Source organism: Trichoderma reesei (assembly GCF_000167675.1).
Source record: "Trichoderma reesei QM6a unplaced genomic scaffold TRIREscaffold_16, whole genome shotgun sequence".
In the NCBI taxonomy this organism is placed as follows: Eukaryota; Fungi; Ascomycota; class Sordariomycetes; order Hypocreales; family Hypocreaceae; genus Trichoderma; species Trichoderma reesei.
This window is the reverse complement of record NW_006711163.1, coordinates 646,994-666,209: the sequence shown is the minus strand read 5'-3', so window position 1 is coordinate 666,209 and position 19,216 is coordinate 646,994. Positions and strand designations below refer to the sequence as shown.

Genomic DNA, 19,216 nt, shown 5'->3' with positions numbered 1-19,216 from the left:
AATGCAAATAAAACGCTTGTATAGACTCGATGTTCATCATTCGGCGGCGTGAGGCGGCGATGATTGCCATCCGTTCATGTACGCCATTAGCCCCATGCCAAGCAGAACCACGCCGATCATCGAGGCGTATGGAATGCCGGCGCGAAGGTGCTGGCTGGCTAGAGGGCCTCCTCTCGGTGAGGCTTGAGGCGTGACCGTATTGGCCCTCGAGAGAGTTGGGACGTCTGCCGAGTCCTCGTCGGGAATCGTCGCAGACTTTTCCTGCTTTGATGCCAGTTGAGCGGCTTCAGGAGTGGGGGAGGCAGCCGTGGTCGCCTTTTCTGCTGCCTCGTCTCGTTCGGCGCGGAGTGCCCTTGAGCGAGATCGTCGTCGTTCCTCGGCCGCGACCCGCTTTGCCTCCTCCTCTCGCAGCTGAATGACCATCTCCTCAAGGGTCTTCCTGCACGAGTCGCGCTCCGCTTCGGCCGCCTCGCACCGGGCCCTCCACTGCTCCATCTGCATCCTCAGCTCCCGCATCTGCTCGTCCATGGTGTCGATGCGAGATTGCAATGCTGCTGCGGTCTCCTGCGCCACCTTGTCCGCCTCTGGCATCTCTTCCGCCTCTGGCAGCACCGTCTCCGTCTCGTCGGCGTCATTGGCCTCCTCGTGTACTGCTCCCTCAGCTTCATCGTGCCTTTCGTGCGACTGCACGCCATTAACCTGGGCATTGTTGGCCGATTCTTCAAGGCGCCGTGCCAGCTCTTCTGCCAACTCGCGTGCTTCCCGCTCCTTCTGAAGCATCAACTCCAACTCTCGCATACGCGCCGTCTGGGTATCAATATCTCGCTTCGCATTATTAAGTGCTTCAGTCAGCTGGATGATTTGGCTAAGATTTTCTTGACGAATCGGAGACGCGGTCGCCGAGTCTAACTTGGGTCTGTCCGAGGAACCTCGCTTGAGAGAGGGCACATCTGGCTTTTCGGGAAGAGGCTGTTGAGGCGGTGGTGCAGGAGGATCGGAGAAGCGCGCCTTTGGGTCTGACCGGAAGGAAAGATTGCCGTTGACCATGGTCTGAGGTTTCGGCGGTTCCGAAGCTTCAAGTTTCTCAACGTCCTTTAGGTCGTCTTTGGATAGGAGAGTGTTGATGAACTGGCTCGTGCGATTCAGATCTTGAGCCTGGAGCTTGGCGCTCCTCATTTCATTCTGATGGGCTGCGTTAGTGGATGCCACGTCGATCATCAAAAGAGAGATGGGGGCTTGGGGGGTAGGCTTACAGCAAGACGCTTTAGGATCTGATCCGTAGCAATGGGTGTCAAGAAAAAGGGACGCTGTTGCGCCATGCCGTTCATATGGCCATTCATGGTTCCGCCGTTAACCATCATGCGGCCATTGTTGCCCATGGACATGTTGCTTCCAGCGCGGCCTCGCATCTGCACTCCAGCCGGGATCATCATGGCGTTGTTGGCAGGATCGAGGTCTCCAAAGTTCATATCCAAAACGTTGTTTGTCGTATTCAAGAAGCCCGCGTGCTCGATTTTCGCGGCTACCTTGTGGTGGACCACCGTCTTCTGATCTTCGCTGACGATATCAATGCCTAGCTCGAGATGGTCGGCAGTCTGGAGTTCGTGAGGCTCAGACTCGCGATTCTCCTGGGACAGTCGGGTGCCGTTGACAAAGGTGCCGTTGGACGACTTGACGTCTCGGATGTAGATTTTTCCATTTCGCTCGGCGAAGATTTCCGCATGCTGTCGTGACAGCACTTTACTATCGAAGAAGCCATTCGTAGCAGTCGGCACCGTCTTCTGGTTCGTCTGTCGGCCGATGCGTATGGAGTCGGGCGCAAAGGGCACGGCAATCGTCTTGCGCTCAAAGGTGCCGTTCAAGGACAGCAGGTAGAGCATGGGCTGGCCGGGAGGGAACTGCTGCTCGTTGGGCCCCATGGGTCGCACCATGCCCTGGGGTCCCATCTGAGGCTGTCCCGGTCCGCCTTGCTGCATGGTGGCGTGAGGCACCATGCCGTTGGGTCGTCCTTGGGGAGGCCTCGAAAAGTCCGACTGCGCGTCTCCTTTACCAGCTGGCCAAGGGTTCTTCGGTTGAGGCCTCTTTCTGTTTGCGCTGCCATTCGACCACTGACTCAGATCCGAAGCTGATGACAGCGATGTGGCATTGGAGTGGGAGCCATTCGTCGCAACAGTCGTATTGGAGGCGTTGGAGGCGATGGACGAGGACGAGTTGCTTCGCGAAATACTCTTGCGGTTCATGAACATGCCTCTGACATCCTCTGAGTTCATCTGGTTGTTGCCGTTAATAGTAGCCCATGGCGGCCGGGAAATTTGCGGGAAAGTTGGAGGATTTGCGACGGCAGTCATGGGTGAGGCTTCGTGGTGAATGCTGTGCCCTGCTCGATGGGAAGAGGAGCTGTGGAAGGAACACTGTCAAGCGCAGAATTCCCGTCGCTAACAGCAGGCAGTCGGTTGATGCCGTCTAAACGCGTGGGTGCACCCAAGGGCGTTTGCGAGTCGCCAACCACCACCGCCCGCTGAGGGAAGGAAACAAGGAAAAGGGAAAAGAAAAAAGACAAGGCCACGCGTGCGGCAATCGAAACACGCCAAACAAGTCGAAATTGCTCTCGATGCGGCGTCGATGTCAAACGGGTCTATCGCTTGCGATCGGGATGAGAGACGCAGACGCTGTTCGGGACTTGGATCGTGGTCAGCGTGCTGCCATACACAAAATCGTCAGCAGGATGTTGATGTGATGTGGCTCCTTTGTCGAGCACCAATTGGGGGATGGCATGGCACGACCAAGCGAGGCTGGGGTCGAAGCCCCCCCCCCCCTGGGCCCCGGACCGGCTCAAGGGCGCTGGACTCAGATGTGAAACATACCGTGAAATGATGGAAGCTCGCAATCCTGGGCGATTCCACACGGTCGCTGGCGAGCCTGGTGAAGCTCGGGCTGGGAGGCGGCTTGCTTGCTTGCGAGGTGTTGCTTGGGGGATCTTGTCCTGTCGCTGCTAGCCCGCTAAGCGCTGGGCTAGGCGGCGTCGAGCGCTGGGGGGGCCAGGCGATACAGTGCACGCCGTCTGGCCTGGTTCTCGGTGTCTGTCAGTGTCTGGGCGCCCGGCTGCCACAACGCGGCATCGAGACGGGCTCTGACATGCTTCGCGAGCGCTTTTGCAGATGCTGGTCGGGCGCTCCCATGCAATCTCTCTCGCCCATCCCAGAGAGCCCCGTCTGCCCATATGGGCCGTATGGGGCCCTGAATCGGCTCATGACCTGGCTTCACGTGATGCATCATGACAGTACCTCGCTTGCGGGCAGCCGCTGCACGCGCACTGTGGGGGGCGCTGATGATGGTGAGAATGCGCCGCATCAATCTTTTGCCGCTGCCGTCGGAGCTAGGCCGCAGCCAATCACATCGCGAGCGGCTTCGTCCGCTGGAGCAAGGCTTGGAGCCGGTCCAAGGCACTTACACTCTCGGAGCTCGAGAAAGGCAAAGAAAGGCAAAGGCAAATTCAACCTCCCAACGCTTCTGCGCATTGCCTTGGATCCGGCTATTCACGATGCCTCCCGTTGCGCCGATTCACCACGGTGGCCAGCAGGCCCCGTCCACGTTTGACAAACGTACGGCTTCGACTCATTGCGAGGGGCTGCAATTTCGCTAACACCAAGTCGACAGTCAAGATGGGCGCCATGATGGGCGGATGTAAGGGCTTCTTTAGCAGCTGTGTTTCGGGCTGGGCGTAAACTGACGTCTCTTCAGCTGTCGGTGTGATTATGGGATTTATCTTTGGTACGGCAGTGGGCGGATTCACCGTTCGGCCATGGGCTGATTAGCTGACACCTTGATAGGCACTGTCAACATCTTCCGATATGGTGCTGGGCAGCAGGGCATCATGAGGACCCTTGGCCAGTACATGGGCGCCTCTGGCGCAACCTTTGGGTTTGTTCAGCAGCCGCCCAGTTCCATCGGCATGGTGCTGACAGAGTGACCCCAGGTTCTTCATGGGCGTCGGCAGCGTCATCCGATCAGATGCCGACCCCAAGCTACACGAGCTGTACATGCGAGCGCAGCGACGACCGATAGTACTGAGAGCGAATCCTGCTTGGAAGCGAGACGAATAAAGACACACAATGACGAATGACGAACTACACCGAGTGCCAATCCCAACTCGCAGTATGCACGTTCCGGTGGCCCGAATTGACTGCCTTGTACAATAAGAACAAACCAACCGACATCTACGATCGAACACCGATGCGATTCATGTCTTGTATTTATCTATCTATGTGACTGGAGGTCTGCACTCGAAACCGTGCGCAGCAGTGTAATTACTGTATGGTTGTTCTTAGCAGGTATGCAAGAGCACCAACTGCTCGATTTTCATGGCTACGAACAAGCTATTACCATTTGCTTCTCTATATCAGTCTGTTATGACTCGCTTGTGCTCTCATTAGCTCACAGTATCTAAACTCAACTCTCTTCCAGGGCCTAGTTCAGCCGACAGCTCAAGCTATAAGTCTTTACCAGTCTTGCAGCGAACGAGTCCTGATGATCTGCTACTCGTCGATGTGATTATTCCTGAACAATACACAGCTCGTGTTGTCTATCGTTAATTTAACTTGAGGAACGACGGCGCCTCACTGGTAATCTAGTCGATATGATGTAGGATCACGTTTTCAGCCGCCTTTGTACGACGAAAACACAGAAAGGATTACCTCTGGGGGCCGCATTGCTATTATCGAATGGGCTCTCAACAACTGGCCAAGCTACTACCCTCATTCTGCAAGCCTCAGGAACTGCAACCACATTTCTCCACATGACAGCAGCCATATAACTCACTTTCGCCGTCTTGACTACGGTGCCCCAAATGGAGCGTTGCCTGACCGAATCATATGGGAAACAAATTGCAAGCAGTTGGCCTTGATAAGTCAATCCGGTGCCATCTCCTCCTTTGTTCTGCTGAAAGAGCTAAGGCATAAGGGTTACTAGATGCTGCCTTCCAGCCTCGTCCAACTTCGGAAAGAATGAACAGTCGTGTAACGATTCATTTAAGAAATTCCCTGACTTGGATCCATCACCCTGGCTGCTCGCATGATGCTGGGGGCATTGTGGCATTACGAGATGCTTTCGTATTTCCTCCGTGTTACCAATATCTCTCTGAGATGGATGTGGCCACTACAAGGTTCTGGCCTGTCCGAGCTGAAAGCTCGTCAAGCTCGGTCATGATAGCTCCTATGCTAAGTTTGGTTCGGTGGCTTTGTTCAAAGGCACTATTCTACAAGACTCCCACGCAGCATGATGCCTTCTGTCTTGGAGCCTTGAGCCAAGACGTTCATGCATTGGCTGTCCAGCTCTTTGTCAAGGTTGCCCTCCCTCGTGTTATGTGTTACTTTACCAGACGCCTTTTCATCTTCATAGTCTGCTGACTATCGGTATAGGGCCGAGGCACAATGCCCCTTTGCTGCGTCAAAGCTTCCAAAGCTGCCAAGTGGCGGTTGAGACATGCCATACCGAGTCAAGAACAGTACTACCATGTAGAACCCCTTCTTGACTGCTTGCTTTGGTAGCAGCCACTACTGCATGAGCAACCTCTTTCCGGAATCTCGGCAACAGGCATTGCGCTTCACTCTTCGGCGCCGATACCCGGTATCATCTACGTATACCTCCTTGTCGACCTACCTCGAGCTCTTCCTGGAACCAGCAGTGTCTCATGTGAATCGGGATCGAGCATCGGCGATCTACCAATCGATGACCGATACTTGGCATACATTGATTATTCCACGCCATGTGGCCCAGCCCGTGTCCTGCATATGTATCATGCGTCTGTCCAGCGTGGCTTGCATCCGATAATATTGATCAGGCACCTTTTCCGTTCTATACGAGAAAGCCTCAAATATCGTGTGCTGCAAGAAATCCCTCCGAGGCGGCTGGGGCTGAATGTCGTCGACCAATAGCTGTTCGCAATCGAGGCTGGGATTTCTGCTTTCCGCCAAGCGTGGCCAGGGGGGTGTGCTATTGTGTTGGCCGTTCCCGGGCGCTGGACTGACGACGACATTTTGCATGATGGGGTTACTCGACGCCGAAGGCGTAAAATGGGAAGATTCATTCTCGATGGCCGATTTCTTGGAACTGACTTCCATGGGGTATGTGCGGATACATGCTGCCTATATATAGGGGGGGAGATGGAATGTGATTTTGTGGATATGTCTGACATGAGCTGTTGTGTTGGACGTGATTCTCAGACAACACAGAAACGGCCATCATGGGGGCTTATTATAGCCGTCAACGGTCGAAAAGAGATGTCTCTGTGGCCAGTTGCAGACTTTCTCAGAAACAAACCAACGGGTAGGTTCTGCGACTCACTTTACCCCCCTTGAGTCGGAAGAAGCCGTTCCTGACATTCCCATAGCCTGTCTGTTCTTGGAGCCCTGACAGCTCCATTCCTCCCTGATTTCCTCAACAATAACCCGACCCCCAATGGTTTTCCGTGGAGCCACTACGGCATTCACACCAACTACTATAACACGAGTCCGAACACGGGCGTCTTACGGTCCTACGACTTCACCATTAGCCGCGGCGTCATTGCCCCCGATGGCTACCAGCGCAACGTCCTCCTGATCAATGGCGCCTTTCCCGGCCCCTTGATCGAGGCCAACTGGGGTGACACCATCCAAGTGACTCTGCATAACAACATCACGGGCCCGGAAGAAGGCACGGCGCTGCACTGGCACGGATTCCTCCAGCAGGGAACGCCCTGGGAGGACGGCGCGCCCGCGGTGACGCAGTGTCCCGTGGCGCCGGGGAAGAGCTTCACGTATCAGTTCGTGGCGTCGCTGTACGGGAGTACGTGGTATCACTCGCATTACTCCTCGCAGTATGCGGGCGGCCTCGTAGGCCCTCTGGTGGTCCATGGGCCAAAGTCACGTAACTATGATGTCGATGTCGGTCCTGTGATGCTGTCTGACTGGTATCATGACACGTACTTTGATCTGGTGGAGAAGACGATGAGCACCGTGCCCGGAGAGGCCTTTTTCCCGTCAGACAACAATCTGATCAACGGCAAGATGTTCTTTGACTGCTCGCAAGTCACGGATGGCACGCCGTGCACCAACAACGCTGGAATCTCCAAGTTCAGGTTCCGGCGCGGCAAGACGCACCTCCTCCGGCTCATCAACGCCGGGGCAGCCGGCCTTCAGCGCTTCTCCATCGACGGCCACAAGATGACTGTCATTGCCAACGACTTTGTCGACGTTGAGCCCTACGAGACCAAGGTCGTTACGCTCGGCATCGGCCAGCGCAGCGACGTCCTTGTCAAAGCCGACGGCGACCTCGACGCCTACTGGATGCGCAGCAACATTAGCTCATGCGCATTCACCAGGCAGCCCAATGCCCTTGCAGCAATCTACTACGACAATGCCGATACAAACGCTGAGCCCCGGTCCACGCCGTGGGACGTGCCTGACTCGGGAATCTGCGTAAACGATGACTTGTCGTTGACGGAGCCGGTCATGAAGCTGCCTCTTCCGAAGCCCGACCTCACCATCGACATGGAGATGGACCAATACCAGAACGAGACGGGCCACCGTCTTTGGAGGATGGACGGGGTTTCGTTCAGGGGCAACTTTAACAGCCCGACGCTGTTGCTCAGCAATCTTGGCAACCACACGTTTGATCCGCAGTGGAGCGTGAAGAATACCGGCGATGCAAAGAGCGTCCGGGTGAACCTCATCAACCACTCAGGAGCTCCGTAAGATAACACACTCTCTCCTCTCCATCAACCTCCCCCCCCCCCCCCCCCCCCCCCCCCCCCCTTTGTACATATGAACTAACAAAGTATTTTATTACAAACAAAATGAAGCCACCCTATGCACCTCCACGGCTTCAACATGTACATCCTCCACGAGGGCCCCGGCGAATGGGACGGCAAGACCATCATCCGGCCGTCCAACCCGCAGCGGCGCGACACCTTCATGGTGCGCGCGGGCGGGCACGTGGTGATGCAGTTTGACGCGGCCAGCAACCCCGGGGTGTGGCCGTTCCACTGCCACATCGCGTGGCATGCGTCCGCGGGGCTTTTCACGCAGTTTCTGACGGCGCCGAGGGAGGTGAGGAAGTTGAGGATTCCGAATGTCGTTGCGGAGACGTGTAGGCAGTGGGGAAGGTGGACGAATACGAATATTCCGGAGCAGATTGATAGTGGGCTTTAGGGGGGGAGGGGGAAAAAGGGGGTTGAAGGTCTGGAGGATGGTTGTGTGTGTGATGTATGGGCATGTTGTTCTTCTTATAAGAGTAGATTGGATAATAAAACTGATGTAAATGAACTTGGACTCTAGGTACGTTGAAGAATCTGAGAGAGAGGTATAGAGTACATCATGTGTGAAGTAAACGTTGAACCCAAGCTGATTTTTTTTTGCCAAGTATATGAAATCTGCGCGCTGCAAGTGACCGACTGCCGTGTATATGACATGAAATGTAAAAAAATGTAGAACAATGAGATACAGGAAGTCGTTTGTTTGCTGTCATGTCTGCTGAGACTTGTCTTCCTCCTCCTTTTTTGACTCTGCGCTGTCTTTGCCGTCTGCTGGTGGTGATGAACTGGAATCGGGCTTGTCTTCTGCTTTTGCACCCGGCTTTTCTGTGCTCTGTACAGCCTTGTCTTCTGTTTCTTCTGTCTTTTCAAGGGCATCCTCTGCTGTCTTGGCAGCCTCTTTGGTCTGCGCTGTCTCGTCTTGTTTCTCTGACGGAATGTCCTCTGTCTTGACATCTGCCTTTTCATCTTTATCCTCCTCAGACGGCGGAGCATAACTTGGCGTGCTCGCGCCTTCTGCTGGCTTCTCTTTCACTTGCTGTTCCTCTTCTTTCTGCAACTCCTCTCCCTCCTCCTCCTCTTCCTCTTCCTCCTCGAGCTGGAGAATCGTCTCGATATCCCCAGTCAACTTCTGCAGCTCATCCTCAATCTCCTCGTCACGAGCCATCTGGCTGCGCAGCTGCCTATCAGCCTCCTCGTCTCCAACGAGATTCCGCCAATAATTATGCAGCTCGTCCGCCCAGCCCAACAGCTCAGCCAACTTCCGCACACCGTCATCGCAGGCCCCCAACTCCAACACATCATCGCTCCGCGACCCCAGCGAGCCAACCTTTTCCATGTTGAACAGCACGCGCGGCGTCTCTTTGCGCGCCATCTCCGGAAGGCTCGCAAACGGATACACCGTCAAGCTCGTCCCGATGATGAGCACGAGGTCCGCCATGACGGTGTGGTGCGACTTCTCCGAGAACGCCCTGGGGAGGGCCTCGCCGAAGAAGGTAATGTCCGGCTTCACCAGGCCCTTGCACTCTCCGCAGCGGGGGACGTCGCCGCGGAGCACATGCGCCTTCATGTGCTCGTCGGGGAACTCGACCTTGCACTCGATGCAGCGCTGCGTCGCGAAGCTGCCATGGGCCTCGACAATCTTGTCCGCGGGGACGCCGGCCGCTCGCTCGAGGCAGTCAATGTTCTGCGTGAAGAGCATCTGGAGGAGGCCCTTTTCCGCCAGAAGCGCAATGAAGGCGTGGGAGATGGTCGGGTGGAATTTGCCGGGGTAGAGCTCCTGCGCGAGAACGTAGAAGGGCTCGGGGCGCTTGCGGAAGTAGGCAATGTCGAACACGGCCTCTGCGTAGGGGAGATTGAGGCGCGCCAGGTTGCTGTACAGACCCGTCTTTGGCGAGCGAAAGTCGGGGACTTTTCGTTTGTGGTTGATTAGTTTGGCCTGCATTGAGAGAGCGATCGACAATAAACCTGAGCTTTTTTGGGACCAGACTTACTGCCTGCTGCGGTCGAGATGCCGGCGCCCGTCATGACCACAATGCGCCGGGCTTTGCCGCTCTTGATGTGCTCGGCGACAGCCTCGAGGCTTCGTTCCGGGAGCGTGGCGGGAGGGCCATAGGCCGCGGACGGAGTCGATTCTTCTTGGCCCATTTTGCGAGCAAGCCAGCGGGGGACGCGAGGTCCTGAGGGCTTGTTGCGGTTTCGGTGCTTTCGACCTATTTTGGCGGATTCGTTGTAGATTGTTTCCGGGGCCTGTTTTGGGCGTCACTCGGAGGATCTGTTGATGCTTGAATCGAGTTTCTGCAGTTGACGAGGTATGGCTTGAGAATTTGGAGATGGGCTGAGCGCGAAGCATCCAATTGGTGGAGACGCAACATGTGAAAGAGGCGACCTTAGCGTTACATCATTGAGACGCCGCGAAGGCTTATCGATAAGATGAAATGAATGAGCGACCGATCATCGTCGGATGTTCAACCTCGGGAGAAACCTGTCAGATGGCGGCGAGTGATTCACGCAAGACGTCTCCCGAGTACCGAGCGAGAAAGAAATATAACTTGAGAAGCCAACTCCGGGGAATGAAGGCCCAAATCAAAAAGTCTGACCTGTCTACCTTACCAACCCTCACCAACCGTGTATAAAAACGCCTAGTAATGCCCACCGTGTGACGCCCTCTTCCCCCCCAATATCACCGAAAAGAAAAAAGAAAAAAGCAAATTCCATCATGTGTGGCGCTGTCTGGCCGCGGCGAATTGCTCTTCCTGCAGCCGAGCGAGCTCCTCCATAGACAGCCCGCTGTTGGCAAACTTGTCTGCCTTTTTCTCTCGCCCCTGTTTGACCATGTTAGCGCTGCCTCAAGCTGCAAAGACGGGAAAGAGAAATGATGGCTGGGAGAGACGTGCGCGAACCTTTTGCGTTTCCTTGTGTTCGGCCGCCGCCTCCAGCACGGCGGGCACGTAGTCGGAAAAGCCCAGGCGTTCTAGCGCCTTGGTGATGTGGTCGCAGGCAATGGTCTTTTTCGCTTCCTTCTCGGAGATCTCGTTGGCCTCGGACGAGATGAGGGTGATGAACTCGACACAGCATTCTATGAGCAGGTCACGAGCCTCCTTGGCGAAAGAGACGCCTGTCTGCGGTGGCAATATTTCGCTGACAATCTTCTGAACGGTAGCTGTAGAACAGTGAGCTTCACGGTCCAGACAGATCGTGTGTCACATTGCCGCCAGGGGTAGAATCGAAGGCGTCATGCCGCATCCAGGACAGTGAAGAATGCATACCTTTGGGCAGCGATAGGTCATCGTTGCTTCCTATAAGAGACCAGATTAGCAAAAAAATCTCTTAGTGTCAAACATGTCGACGCAGCATGAGATGCTGTTGCTTGAGCCCCGTCCCAGTCATCTTCATACGAGACTTGTGTGACCCCTCCATTCTTGAGCTCTGCAGTGCGAAGCTGGCTTGTCGAGGAACTCAAACGACCGTGCAGTTGAGCAACGACATCAAAGGAACGCACAGCGCAAAAGAATGATAGAATGCGCTGCAAGTATTAATATGCAGGGTTGTCATTGTTGTTGGTGATGGCAAGGCGCAGAGCCGAAGTTTGTGTGGAAATGCCATGACTTCATGGATACCAACGACGATACCGGAGAATTGGTCTAATTGGTCTCTAGACACGGCGACGATAGAAGAAGCAGCGACACTTGACCTGACCTGTTTCCTTTTCAATGAAATGCAGAAAGGAGTAGATAGCAAAGGTGCAATGAAAAAAAAAAAAAAAAAAAGTCAATACGTACCGCCAAACTCATGGTCCGACATGTTGGCAAGAGTTGCGACACAGAACGACGCTGTGGCTTAGACGCGCGACTGCCTGGAAACTGGAAATTGAGAGTCGATGCGGCGACGGCGGAGGGCGAAGAAGAGAGCTGCGCAAGCCGGAAAAAGAGGGCGGCAGGAGAAGGAAGAATGTGTCAAGTAGGGAGAGGACGAAGGAGATAGTATATACAGGGCCAGGGCGGGAGTTCCGGTGCTTTTTTGTTTGTTTCTTGGTGAGTCGAGGCTGCGACAGCTGGCGATTCCAAAGGCGCTCAGGGTCGGAGTTGATGGACGGATGCTGAATGTTTCCCAGCCAGACGGATTGCCGGTGGGGCGGCTGCTGCTTGTTATACTTGAGCGCTGCTGGAGCTTCTGAGTGTCAATCTGCGTGTGTGTGCACGGCCAGGGTCGTGTGCGTTGCTGCAGCAGGTACCGGGTACTTTGACGCGCGCGGCGGATGCTCTGACGCTGGTGGTGCGTGCCGGTGGCCTAGAGTCAGCAGCACCTCAGCAAATTGGATGGCAGTGGAGCGCAAGCACTGCTGACTGGCTTGCAGAGGGGCAGTTCACGTGCCGCAGCAGCACGTCGCCCAAGTATGGAGTACAAGTGGATCAGTTTTGGGTCTTAGCGCGGATAAGCTGTGGTAGAGGGAAGAGGGACAAAAAAAAAAAAAAAAAGTGTTTATTAAGCTCCCAGTTTCGGCTCGACGAAAACTTCTCTTCCTTCTTCCAACCACTTTCTTCTCCTGCTTCTCCTTGCAGTGGGAGAGGCAGAGAGTAGCCCAGCCCTGCACCAGCTCTAATTGAGCTCAGAGCTTGCCTTCTCACCATCAGCACGATGCGTGCTTCCAATCACTGCTTGCTAGCACACAGGTAAGCACCCTCGAGACGACACGCGGCAGCTCCCAGTGGCTTTCATGATGAGATATGTTGTCGCCCCAGTCTGAGGAGGTCCGACAAGCCTCCCATGCTGAGAGACACAGTCTAAGCCAATAGACACCTTGCTGATTCACCACGGGAGCTTTGCCTTGCTATTCTATCACGCGCAAACCGTCCGTTGTGCCCTATAGCTAACAGTGCGTTCCTCAGGCAGTGCCTCTAGCAGCAGCAAATACTTTGCAGTCTCGACAATGTAAGACCGACCCGCTCCTCTCGACAGTTCGCGGCACAACGTGATGTACCAAGTAAAGTATTATCAAATTCCGAGATACATACTGCGGACACACTCTCCTGAACAATGCCACACTCGACCCTGGTTTCTGAAGCTACGTCGCCAGCAAGTACACCAGAGACTAACGGATGATAAAAGCTCTCAGTGGAGGTTGGCACAATGGCAATCTGCCGGCACTGAATCACAAGGTAGGCGACAGCGACTGATTGCTTTGATTTCTTTTGGTCTACTTTGTTCTACATTGCGTGATGAAGAAACTTAAATTCCATGCTAATACTGAATCTTCATGTGGAGATCATTAAGAGCCTTTTCATCTTTCGACTGACTGCAATGTTTTCCCATTTCTATTCTTGTTGTTCCATTTGATTGCGTTGAACCTTGGCTAACGCAACGAAGCTATAGGAAGAAGAAATCAAGCTTGATACGCCGCCAGCTCAGGTGAGTTCCAGCTAGGCAAGGTTAGCGATTGGCCTCGTGATTCGGGACGGCGCACCTACACAAGATATTGTCCGCTCAGCTCATGCAGAGGGTTGGCCACAAACTTGGCCATGACGCCTCCTGGCTGCTCCGGCTTGAGCAGGGCGCCCTGCTGAAAGGCATCGACAAAGCTCTGGTACTGCTTCTCGTCCATGGTGTCCTTGCCCTTGAGACGCAGGGTTGCCTGCATGTCTGTGTCTACCCGCCCGGGCCCAATGGTGATGCTGGTGATGTCGGGCTCTTCGACGGCGAGATGAGAAGCCATGGAGTTGACGGCTGCCTTGGAGGAGCCATAGGTGCTCCAGGCAACGTAAGGCTTGAGAGCTGCTCCTGACGAAACCCAGAGGATGCAGCCCTTGGTCTTCTTGACCTCATCCAGACTAGCCTTGGCCTAGGTAGACGTCAATGTCAGCAGCCGTCCTATGGGAAGACGCCAGGACTCTCCCGTCTTACCATGGCCACATAGCTGAAGAAGTTTATCTCGTAGACGCGCCTGATGTCGTCCATTGACTCGGACGCGAGCTTGGCCGGCTCCAGGATTCCATGGTTGATGACAACGCCGTCGAGTCTTCCAAATGAGGCGACGGCGAGGTCGACGAGCTTTTCGGCAATCTAGCCGCATATTACTATTGTTAGATACTCTTTTTCGCAAGACACACCTACTTTAGATGAAACAAAAATCAGCCTTAAAAAATAATAAGCACTCACCCCTGAGCTTGTGATGTCGGCCGCGAGATATTCCACCTGGCCGGGATGTGCGACCTTGAATTTCTGCAGCTGTTCCTCAGACCTGGCCGTGACGACAACTTTGTGTGATTGCGCTAGTAGCTGCTCGACAATGGCTGCGCCAAGGCCCTTGCTGGCGCCGGTGACGATGAAGACCTTGGAAGCCATGGGGTGAGGCGGTATGAGCGTCTAGTTCGGAATAGAGGAGGAGCGTTTCTTTTACTCAATCCAAGCCGAGGGTAGGAAAACGGACGGGTGAGGAGAGGCGGACTGGGCTATTTTGGCGAAGGACAAGGATGGGGGTTGGGGCTTGTTCGCTTTTTTTTCCTTCCTTGAGCCGAAGACAAGGTCCGGCGCCCGGGCTGGAGGATGTGGGGAGGGGGAGAGGAGGGGAGGGGAGGAGGAGGGGAGGCTAATTGAGGAGAGGCAAGGCATGGCTCCGGTACGGTGAGCCGGACAGCGTCCTGGAGGCCCGTGGGAGAGAGAGAGAGAGAGAGAGGTTTAGAGGCGATATAAGATGGTTGGTTCCCGGGGGGTGTGTGTGTTTTTGGGACTTGGACTGGACCGGCGTCTCCCCTTCTGCGGCTCATTCTTTGATCTGACCTACATAACGGGAATCCTACCTACTATTATCTACTACTACTATTTACTTATTACCGCCCACTACGACCTTAGACCCGGGAGCCGAAAGCTTGTCTGTTGTTGTTGTTGGGGAGAGTAACACCAGGGATCTCTCCAACATTTGCGAAAAACCAACCAAGGACAGACAGCAAAGCCAACACACAGTGTGGACCTGAAAGACGATAAACAAAAAAAAAAAAACCATGGCCGACACAGTCATCCTCGGCAGCGGCGTCATCGGCCTGTCGACGGCCTACTACCTGCTGCAGCACCAGCCGGGCAACACGATCCATCTCGTGGACTCGGCCAACGAGCTGTTCGCGTCGGCGTCGGGCTTCGCGGGCGGGTTCCTGGCCAAGGACTGGTTCCGGCCGGAGCTGGCGGCGCTGGCGGCGCTGAGCTTCGAGGAGCACAGGAGGCTGGCCGAGCAGGAGAACGGGAGGGACAACTGGGGCTACGCGAAGAGCGTGACGCTGAGCTACGACCCTGATGGCTTGGTGATGGGGGAAGACAAAAAGAGGGGGGAGGACTGGCTGCTGGAGGGGACGAGCAGGGCGGGCCTCGTGGACGTGCGGAGGGAGCTCGAGGATGGCGAGGTGCCGGCGTGGTTGAGGAGGACGGAGGGGGATTCGGTGAGGGTGATTGATGATGGGAGCGGCACGGCGATTGTGTAAGTGGCTTGGCTTTTGGCTTGCGTTTTCTTACGATCTCATGACATCCTACCTTTTTTTTTTTTTTTTTTTTTTTTTTTTGACATCAGACCCAGCTACTGACATTACTCTTTGTTGGTTTTTATCATAGGGACCCCCTGAGATTCTGCAAGTTTCTCCTGGAAAAGGTCAAGGCGGCAGGCGTGCAGATTCACAACCCCGCCGTGGCAACGCGCCTAGAGACGGATGAAGCTGGAAAGCTGTCGGGCGTGGCCGTCAGCCACCCCGATGGCTCAGACGAGACGGTGATCATCCCGGCGTCGCGCGTGCTGCTGTCGGCGGGCTGCTGGACGCCGCACGTCTTCCACGACCTGTTCAAGAACCGGTACTACATTGACATTCCCATCGAGAGCCTGGGCGGGCACTCCCTGGTTGTCAAGGCGCCCCCCCAAAAGGTGATGACGACGACGTGCCACTCCGTGTACACGACCATGGACGGGCTCTCGCCCGAGGTGTACTCTCGGCCGGACGGCGTGATTTACGTCGCGGGCGTGAACCATGCCTCGATCCCGCTGCCCAAGCCGCGCGTAAAGGCCGTCACGTTTGACGAGTCCGTGCAGAAGCTCAAGGATATTGCGCGGCGGCTGATTGCCACGCCCGAGGGAGGGCAGCAGGAGGAGGATCTGGAGATTGTGCGCGAGGGACTGTGCTTTAGGCCGATTACGAAGAGGGGCACGCCGTACATTGCGAGGTTGCCCGAGGACAAGCTGGGAGAGGACTTTACTACTGCTCGCGGCGATGGTGGTGGTGGTGCTGCTGCCGAAGGGGGTTCGGGATCGGGATTGGGAGGAGGAGGAGGAGGCGTCTTCATTGCGGCGGGACATGGGCCTTGGGGGATCAGCTTGAGCTTGGGGACGGGCAAGGTCATGGCGGAGATGATGTCTGGGAAGCCGCTGAGTGCGGATATTTCGAGCTTGGGCTTTTAAAAGGGGGGGTTTTTGCTGGACAAGTACGGGGATTTTAGATAGATGGTTATTAGGCAACCGATCATCATTTCTTATGTGTGTATGTGTGTGTGTGTGTGTTTGCGTTTGGGTCATGTTCTTTTTGGGTTTTGTGCTGGGACTTCTGCTGGCATCATCATTTCGTTAGAGAATCGCGCGAAGTCTCTTGATATCGCTTGGGAGTGCCCTGCAGCAACCCCCTACGATGATCTCGGGCCAGTCCCCCCTCGCTTCCGTAGCCCGCACGACCTGCTTGAGCTGTGCCTCCCACGGGACTCTATCGTGCTGTTGCTCACTCCCCTGAGGAATCTCCCACTGCTGGGTGGTTGTGTTGTACACTTCCCCATTTGTTCCGTCTGGATACAGCACCAGAGCAGGCCACTTCTTAATGGTGCCCTCGTGTAGCAGATCACGGATCGCAGCTTCATACCGCCGGAGCAAGGAATCTAGTTTCCAAACCTTGGTGCAATTGATGCCTACGGCCCAGGGGACTGCTGCTGTTTCCGCGAGAGCAGGATCGAGCATTGCTCTGATGATGGCCTCAGGGGAGCTTCCGTCAGGCGTAGTCTCGTCTTCTTCGTTGGGGAAGAGACAGGACATCCAAAAGGGGATGCCGGAGGAGAGCGCCGGGACGGCGGCTACGGCGCGGCGGAGGGCGACGATCTCGTCGAGGCGGGGAATTGTCTCGAGGGCCATGTAGGTGATGCTATGCCTGATGTCCGGCACCCGCGCGAACAGCTCCATCCGCTGGCGGTGCCAGAGGTAGAGGGCCTCCTGGGAGTCGTGCTGGGCGTCGTAGGCCCCGCTGTATTCCTGGCTGGGGATCATGCATGCGCCGTAGGGGCCGAGGCTTAGTGCCACGGCGCAGGGATGTGGTGGTGGTGGTCCATTTGTTGTTGTTGCTGCTGCTGCTGCTGCTGCTGCTTCATGGGCAATCTGGATTGCTTTCTCGAGCAGGGGCGGGATGTGGGAGACGTCTGCTATGCCGGCTGGGTGCTGCGCCGTCTTGGTGCGTGCGAAGCCGTCGATGGAGACTTGGTACGTTGCCGTGAGGAGCACGTCGACGGGGATCTCGGCAAACGACTTCTGGCAGAGGAGCAGGGTTTCGGGATCGCTGACCAGGAGGTGGGAGGACCAGAGGGGGGAGGAGGACGGGGAGAAGGAGACGGAGTGGTTTTGCTCGAGGGTTGTGCCGAGGCCGCCGTCGAGGATGCGGATGGTGGTGGTGGTGGTGGTGGTGCGAGGGGGGGATGGTGGATCAGGATGAGGATCGTGCATGTTGGATGTTGAGGAGGGGGGGCTGAGATGGGTAATGGTGGTTGAGTAAGTCGAGGTGAGGGTGATGATGCTGTCAAGGCGGTCGAGTTGAGTGAGTGAGGTGAGTTCATGTCGAGGGACTCTGTGGGGTTTGAGTGCCGGCATGGATAAATCAATGCATGGGCGGTCAGCTGTTGGCGCTAGAGGGCTCTACAGGGGACTCACCGACGTTCAGCGCTTAATGCGATAGCTGTTGAATACAGGGGCGGCTCATTGATGCAACTTCCAACTTGCAACCCGAGTTTGACAGCTTCAACTCGGCTTCAACACACACACCTTGAATATCAATCACTGGACGCATCTCATCGCGCTCAAGACGAAGCTTCTCCGCTGTCGAGCGGCATCTACATCTCCCCTTGCCTTGCATACTGTCCTCAATCATCGCCGAAAAGAGCTAATGATGACCTAGCCACTTGGGCCGTGCAAGGAGCTTCACCCTTATCAATCTAGGATACCTTACATCGAGTCGTGCAGAGTCCCCGACAAGGGCCTGCATAACAACGGCAGTCTTGACTCGAGAATCAGTCCGGCACTTTGAAAAATCCCTTTCTTGACGAATTCCGAATCTCGGCATGTTCGCATGAATCACATGCAGGCTCGGCGATCCATGTCGTCTTTATTACCCCACGTGCGGCGACAAGTTGCAGTCCAGTTGACCGTCTTTCATGGTCCCCCCCTGCCGAGTGCATCGATCGCAGGCCGGCCACAGGCTCGACAAGGGATCCAATGTGTTATGTAGTATGTATAGCCTTGCCAGCGCTTGGACAAAGGCGACGGGGAAGCTGGCCCAGCATTTCCTAGATCAAGGGCATCTGTTGCCGGGTCCAGGGACTCTTCCTGCCGCTTGAGTGACTTGATTCTGTTCGGGCATGGATTGCGAGACCGGCGCCTTGCTCGCCTCTTGAATCATCCTGATGTTGTCGGTGATGACGATAGCCCGGCTACGTCTCCCACCGCTGTGGCCTCACCACAACACTCAACCATCTTGCCTCTTCAGACCCCTCTGCCACATCATGATCTCGCTGCCGTTAAGCTGAACAATCATGTCGGTCTCGAGAACGCAGAACAGGGCTGTTGTGCCTATCAGGACCAGGCTCGACACTCGCCAGTGAATTAGCTCGGCCTGCCACGACAAAACACGGAAATTCCGACCGGCGAGACAGACCATTGCTGCGACGCACAGGTAGAGAGACACTGTCCGTTACCTCTAACCACGACAGTCTACCATCACCTTATGCCCAGGACAAGGGGGGTGTTAAGCGCTCATGCCAACTCGAGGGCAGCTTCCATCAAGGGCTGAATGTTGCGCGCCCAACTCGGCGTTTAGTCGAGCTACCAGTACAAGAACGGAATCTGCCGATGTGACCGTGCGGGCTACGATGCCGTGCCTCGCGGAAAGCTTGGTCCATTGGAGGCACGGACATTGTCGATGCGCCGGACCACGTAGCGGACGTCCAGCGGGCTTGGAAGGGGGGGGGGGGGGAAAGATGCTTCCTTATGAAGAGGAGCGCAACGGCGATGGTGACGGGTTGATTAGACCTCGACAAATGGTTGCGGAGAGAGGTCTTGCGCGCCGCGAGCGATGCACTGCGTGATGAGATAGCCCGCCTGGAAAGCAGGTGATGAACTTGGCGGCCGTGACACGAACGTAGTCTCTCGCCTTG

At 55.7% G+C, this 19,216-nt stretch overlaps 8 protein-coding genes across 8 annotated transcripts; 3 read left to right on the top strand and 5 right to left on the bottom strand.

Moving 5' to 3' along the window:
* Positions 1-36: 36 nt before the first annotated feature.
* TRIREDRAFT_80042 (uncharacterized protein) lies at positions 37-2,348 on the bottom strand (the record flags this gene model as incomplete). The annotated part of the gene is made up of 2 exons (XM_006967198.1): positions 37-1,182; positions 1,254-2,348. 2 exons carry the CDS (start codon positions 2,346-2,348, stop codon positions 37-39), a joined length of 2,241 nt encoding a protein of 746 aa, XP_006967260.1.
* A 1,395-nt stretch (positions 2,349-3,743) lies between these two features.
* Positions 3,744-4,103, top strand: TRIREDRAFT_65625 (uncharacterized protein; the record flags this gene model as incomplete). Its single annotated transcript, XM_006967284.1, has 3 exons — positions 3,744-3,771; positions 3,831-3,921; positions 3,977-4,103. Coding segments are annotated over 3 exons (246 nt in total), but the record flags the coding sequence as incomplete, so codon positions are not given.
* Positions 4,104-6,276: 2,173 nt separating this feature from the next.
* Positions 6,277-8,186, top strand: TRIREDRAFT_122948 (uncharacterized protein; the record flags this gene model as incomplete). The annotated part of the gene is made up of 3 exons (XM_006967283.1): positions 6,277-6,324; positions 6,415-7,726; positions 7,838-8,186. 3 exons carry the CDS (start codon positions 6,279-6,281, stop codon positions 8,184-8,186), a joined length of 1,707 nt encoding a protein of 568 aa, XP_006967345.1.
* A 702-nt stretch (positions 8,187-8,888) lies between these two features.
* On the bottom strand, positions 8,889-10,065 carry TRIREDRAFT_50268 (uncharacterized protein; the record flags this gene model as incomplete). The annotated part of the gene is made up of 2 exons (XM_006967197.1): positions 9,781-10,065; positions 8,889-9,697 (listed from the first exon to the last, which is right to left on the bottom strand). Coding segments are annotated over exons 1-2 (963 nt in total), but the record flags the coding sequence as incomplete, so codon positions are not given.
* Positions 10,066-10,503: 438 nt separating this feature from the next.
* Positions 10,504-11,590, bottom strand: TRIREDRAFT_109619 (uncharacterized protein; the record flags this gene model as incomplete). Its single annotated transcript, XM_006967196.1, has 4 exons — positions 10,504-10,611; positions 10,690-10,949; positions 11,056-11,085; positions 11,569-11,590. 4 exons carry the CDS (start codon positions 11,588-11,590, stop codon positions 10,504-10,506), a joined length of 420 nt encoding a protein of 139 aa, XP_006967258.1.
* A 1,579-nt stretch (positions 11,591-13,169) lies between these two features.
* TRIREDRAFT_65496 (uncharacterized protein) lies at positions 13,170-14,128 on the bottom strand (the record flags this gene model as incomplete). The annotated part of the gene is made up of 4 exons (XM_006967195.1): positions 13,170-13,206; positions 13,255-13,625; positions 13,688-13,846; positions 13,943-14,128. 4 exons carry the CDS (start codon positions 14,126-14,128, stop codon positions 13,170-13,172), a joined length of 753 nt encoding a protein of 250 aa, XP_006967257.1.
* A 595-nt stretch (positions 14,129-14,723) lies between these two features.
* TRIREDRAFT_80034 (uncharacterized protein) lies at positions 14,724-16,217 on the top strand (the record flags this gene model as incomplete). The annotated part of the gene is made up of 4 exons (XM_006967282.1): positions 14,724-15,251; positions 15,383-15,500; positions 15,687-16,032; positions 16,087-16,217. The coding sequence occupies exons 1-4, from the start codon at positions 14,785-14,787 to the stop codon at positions 16,215-16,217; spliced, it is 1,062 nt and encodes a 353-aa protein (XP_006967344.1). The 5' UTR covers positions 14,724-14,784.
* Positions 16,218-16,391: 174 nt separating this feature from the next.
* TRIREDRAFT_40758 (S-methylmethionine-dependent Homocysteine/selenocysteine methylase-like protein) lies at positions 16,392-17,453 on the bottom strand (the record flags this gene model as incomplete). Its single annotated transcript, XM_006967124.1, has 1 exon — positions 16,392-17,453. A coding segment is annotated over one exon (1,062 nt), but the record flags the coding sequence as incomplete, so codon positions are not given.
* Positions 17,454-19,216: the final 1,763 nt, after the last annotated feature.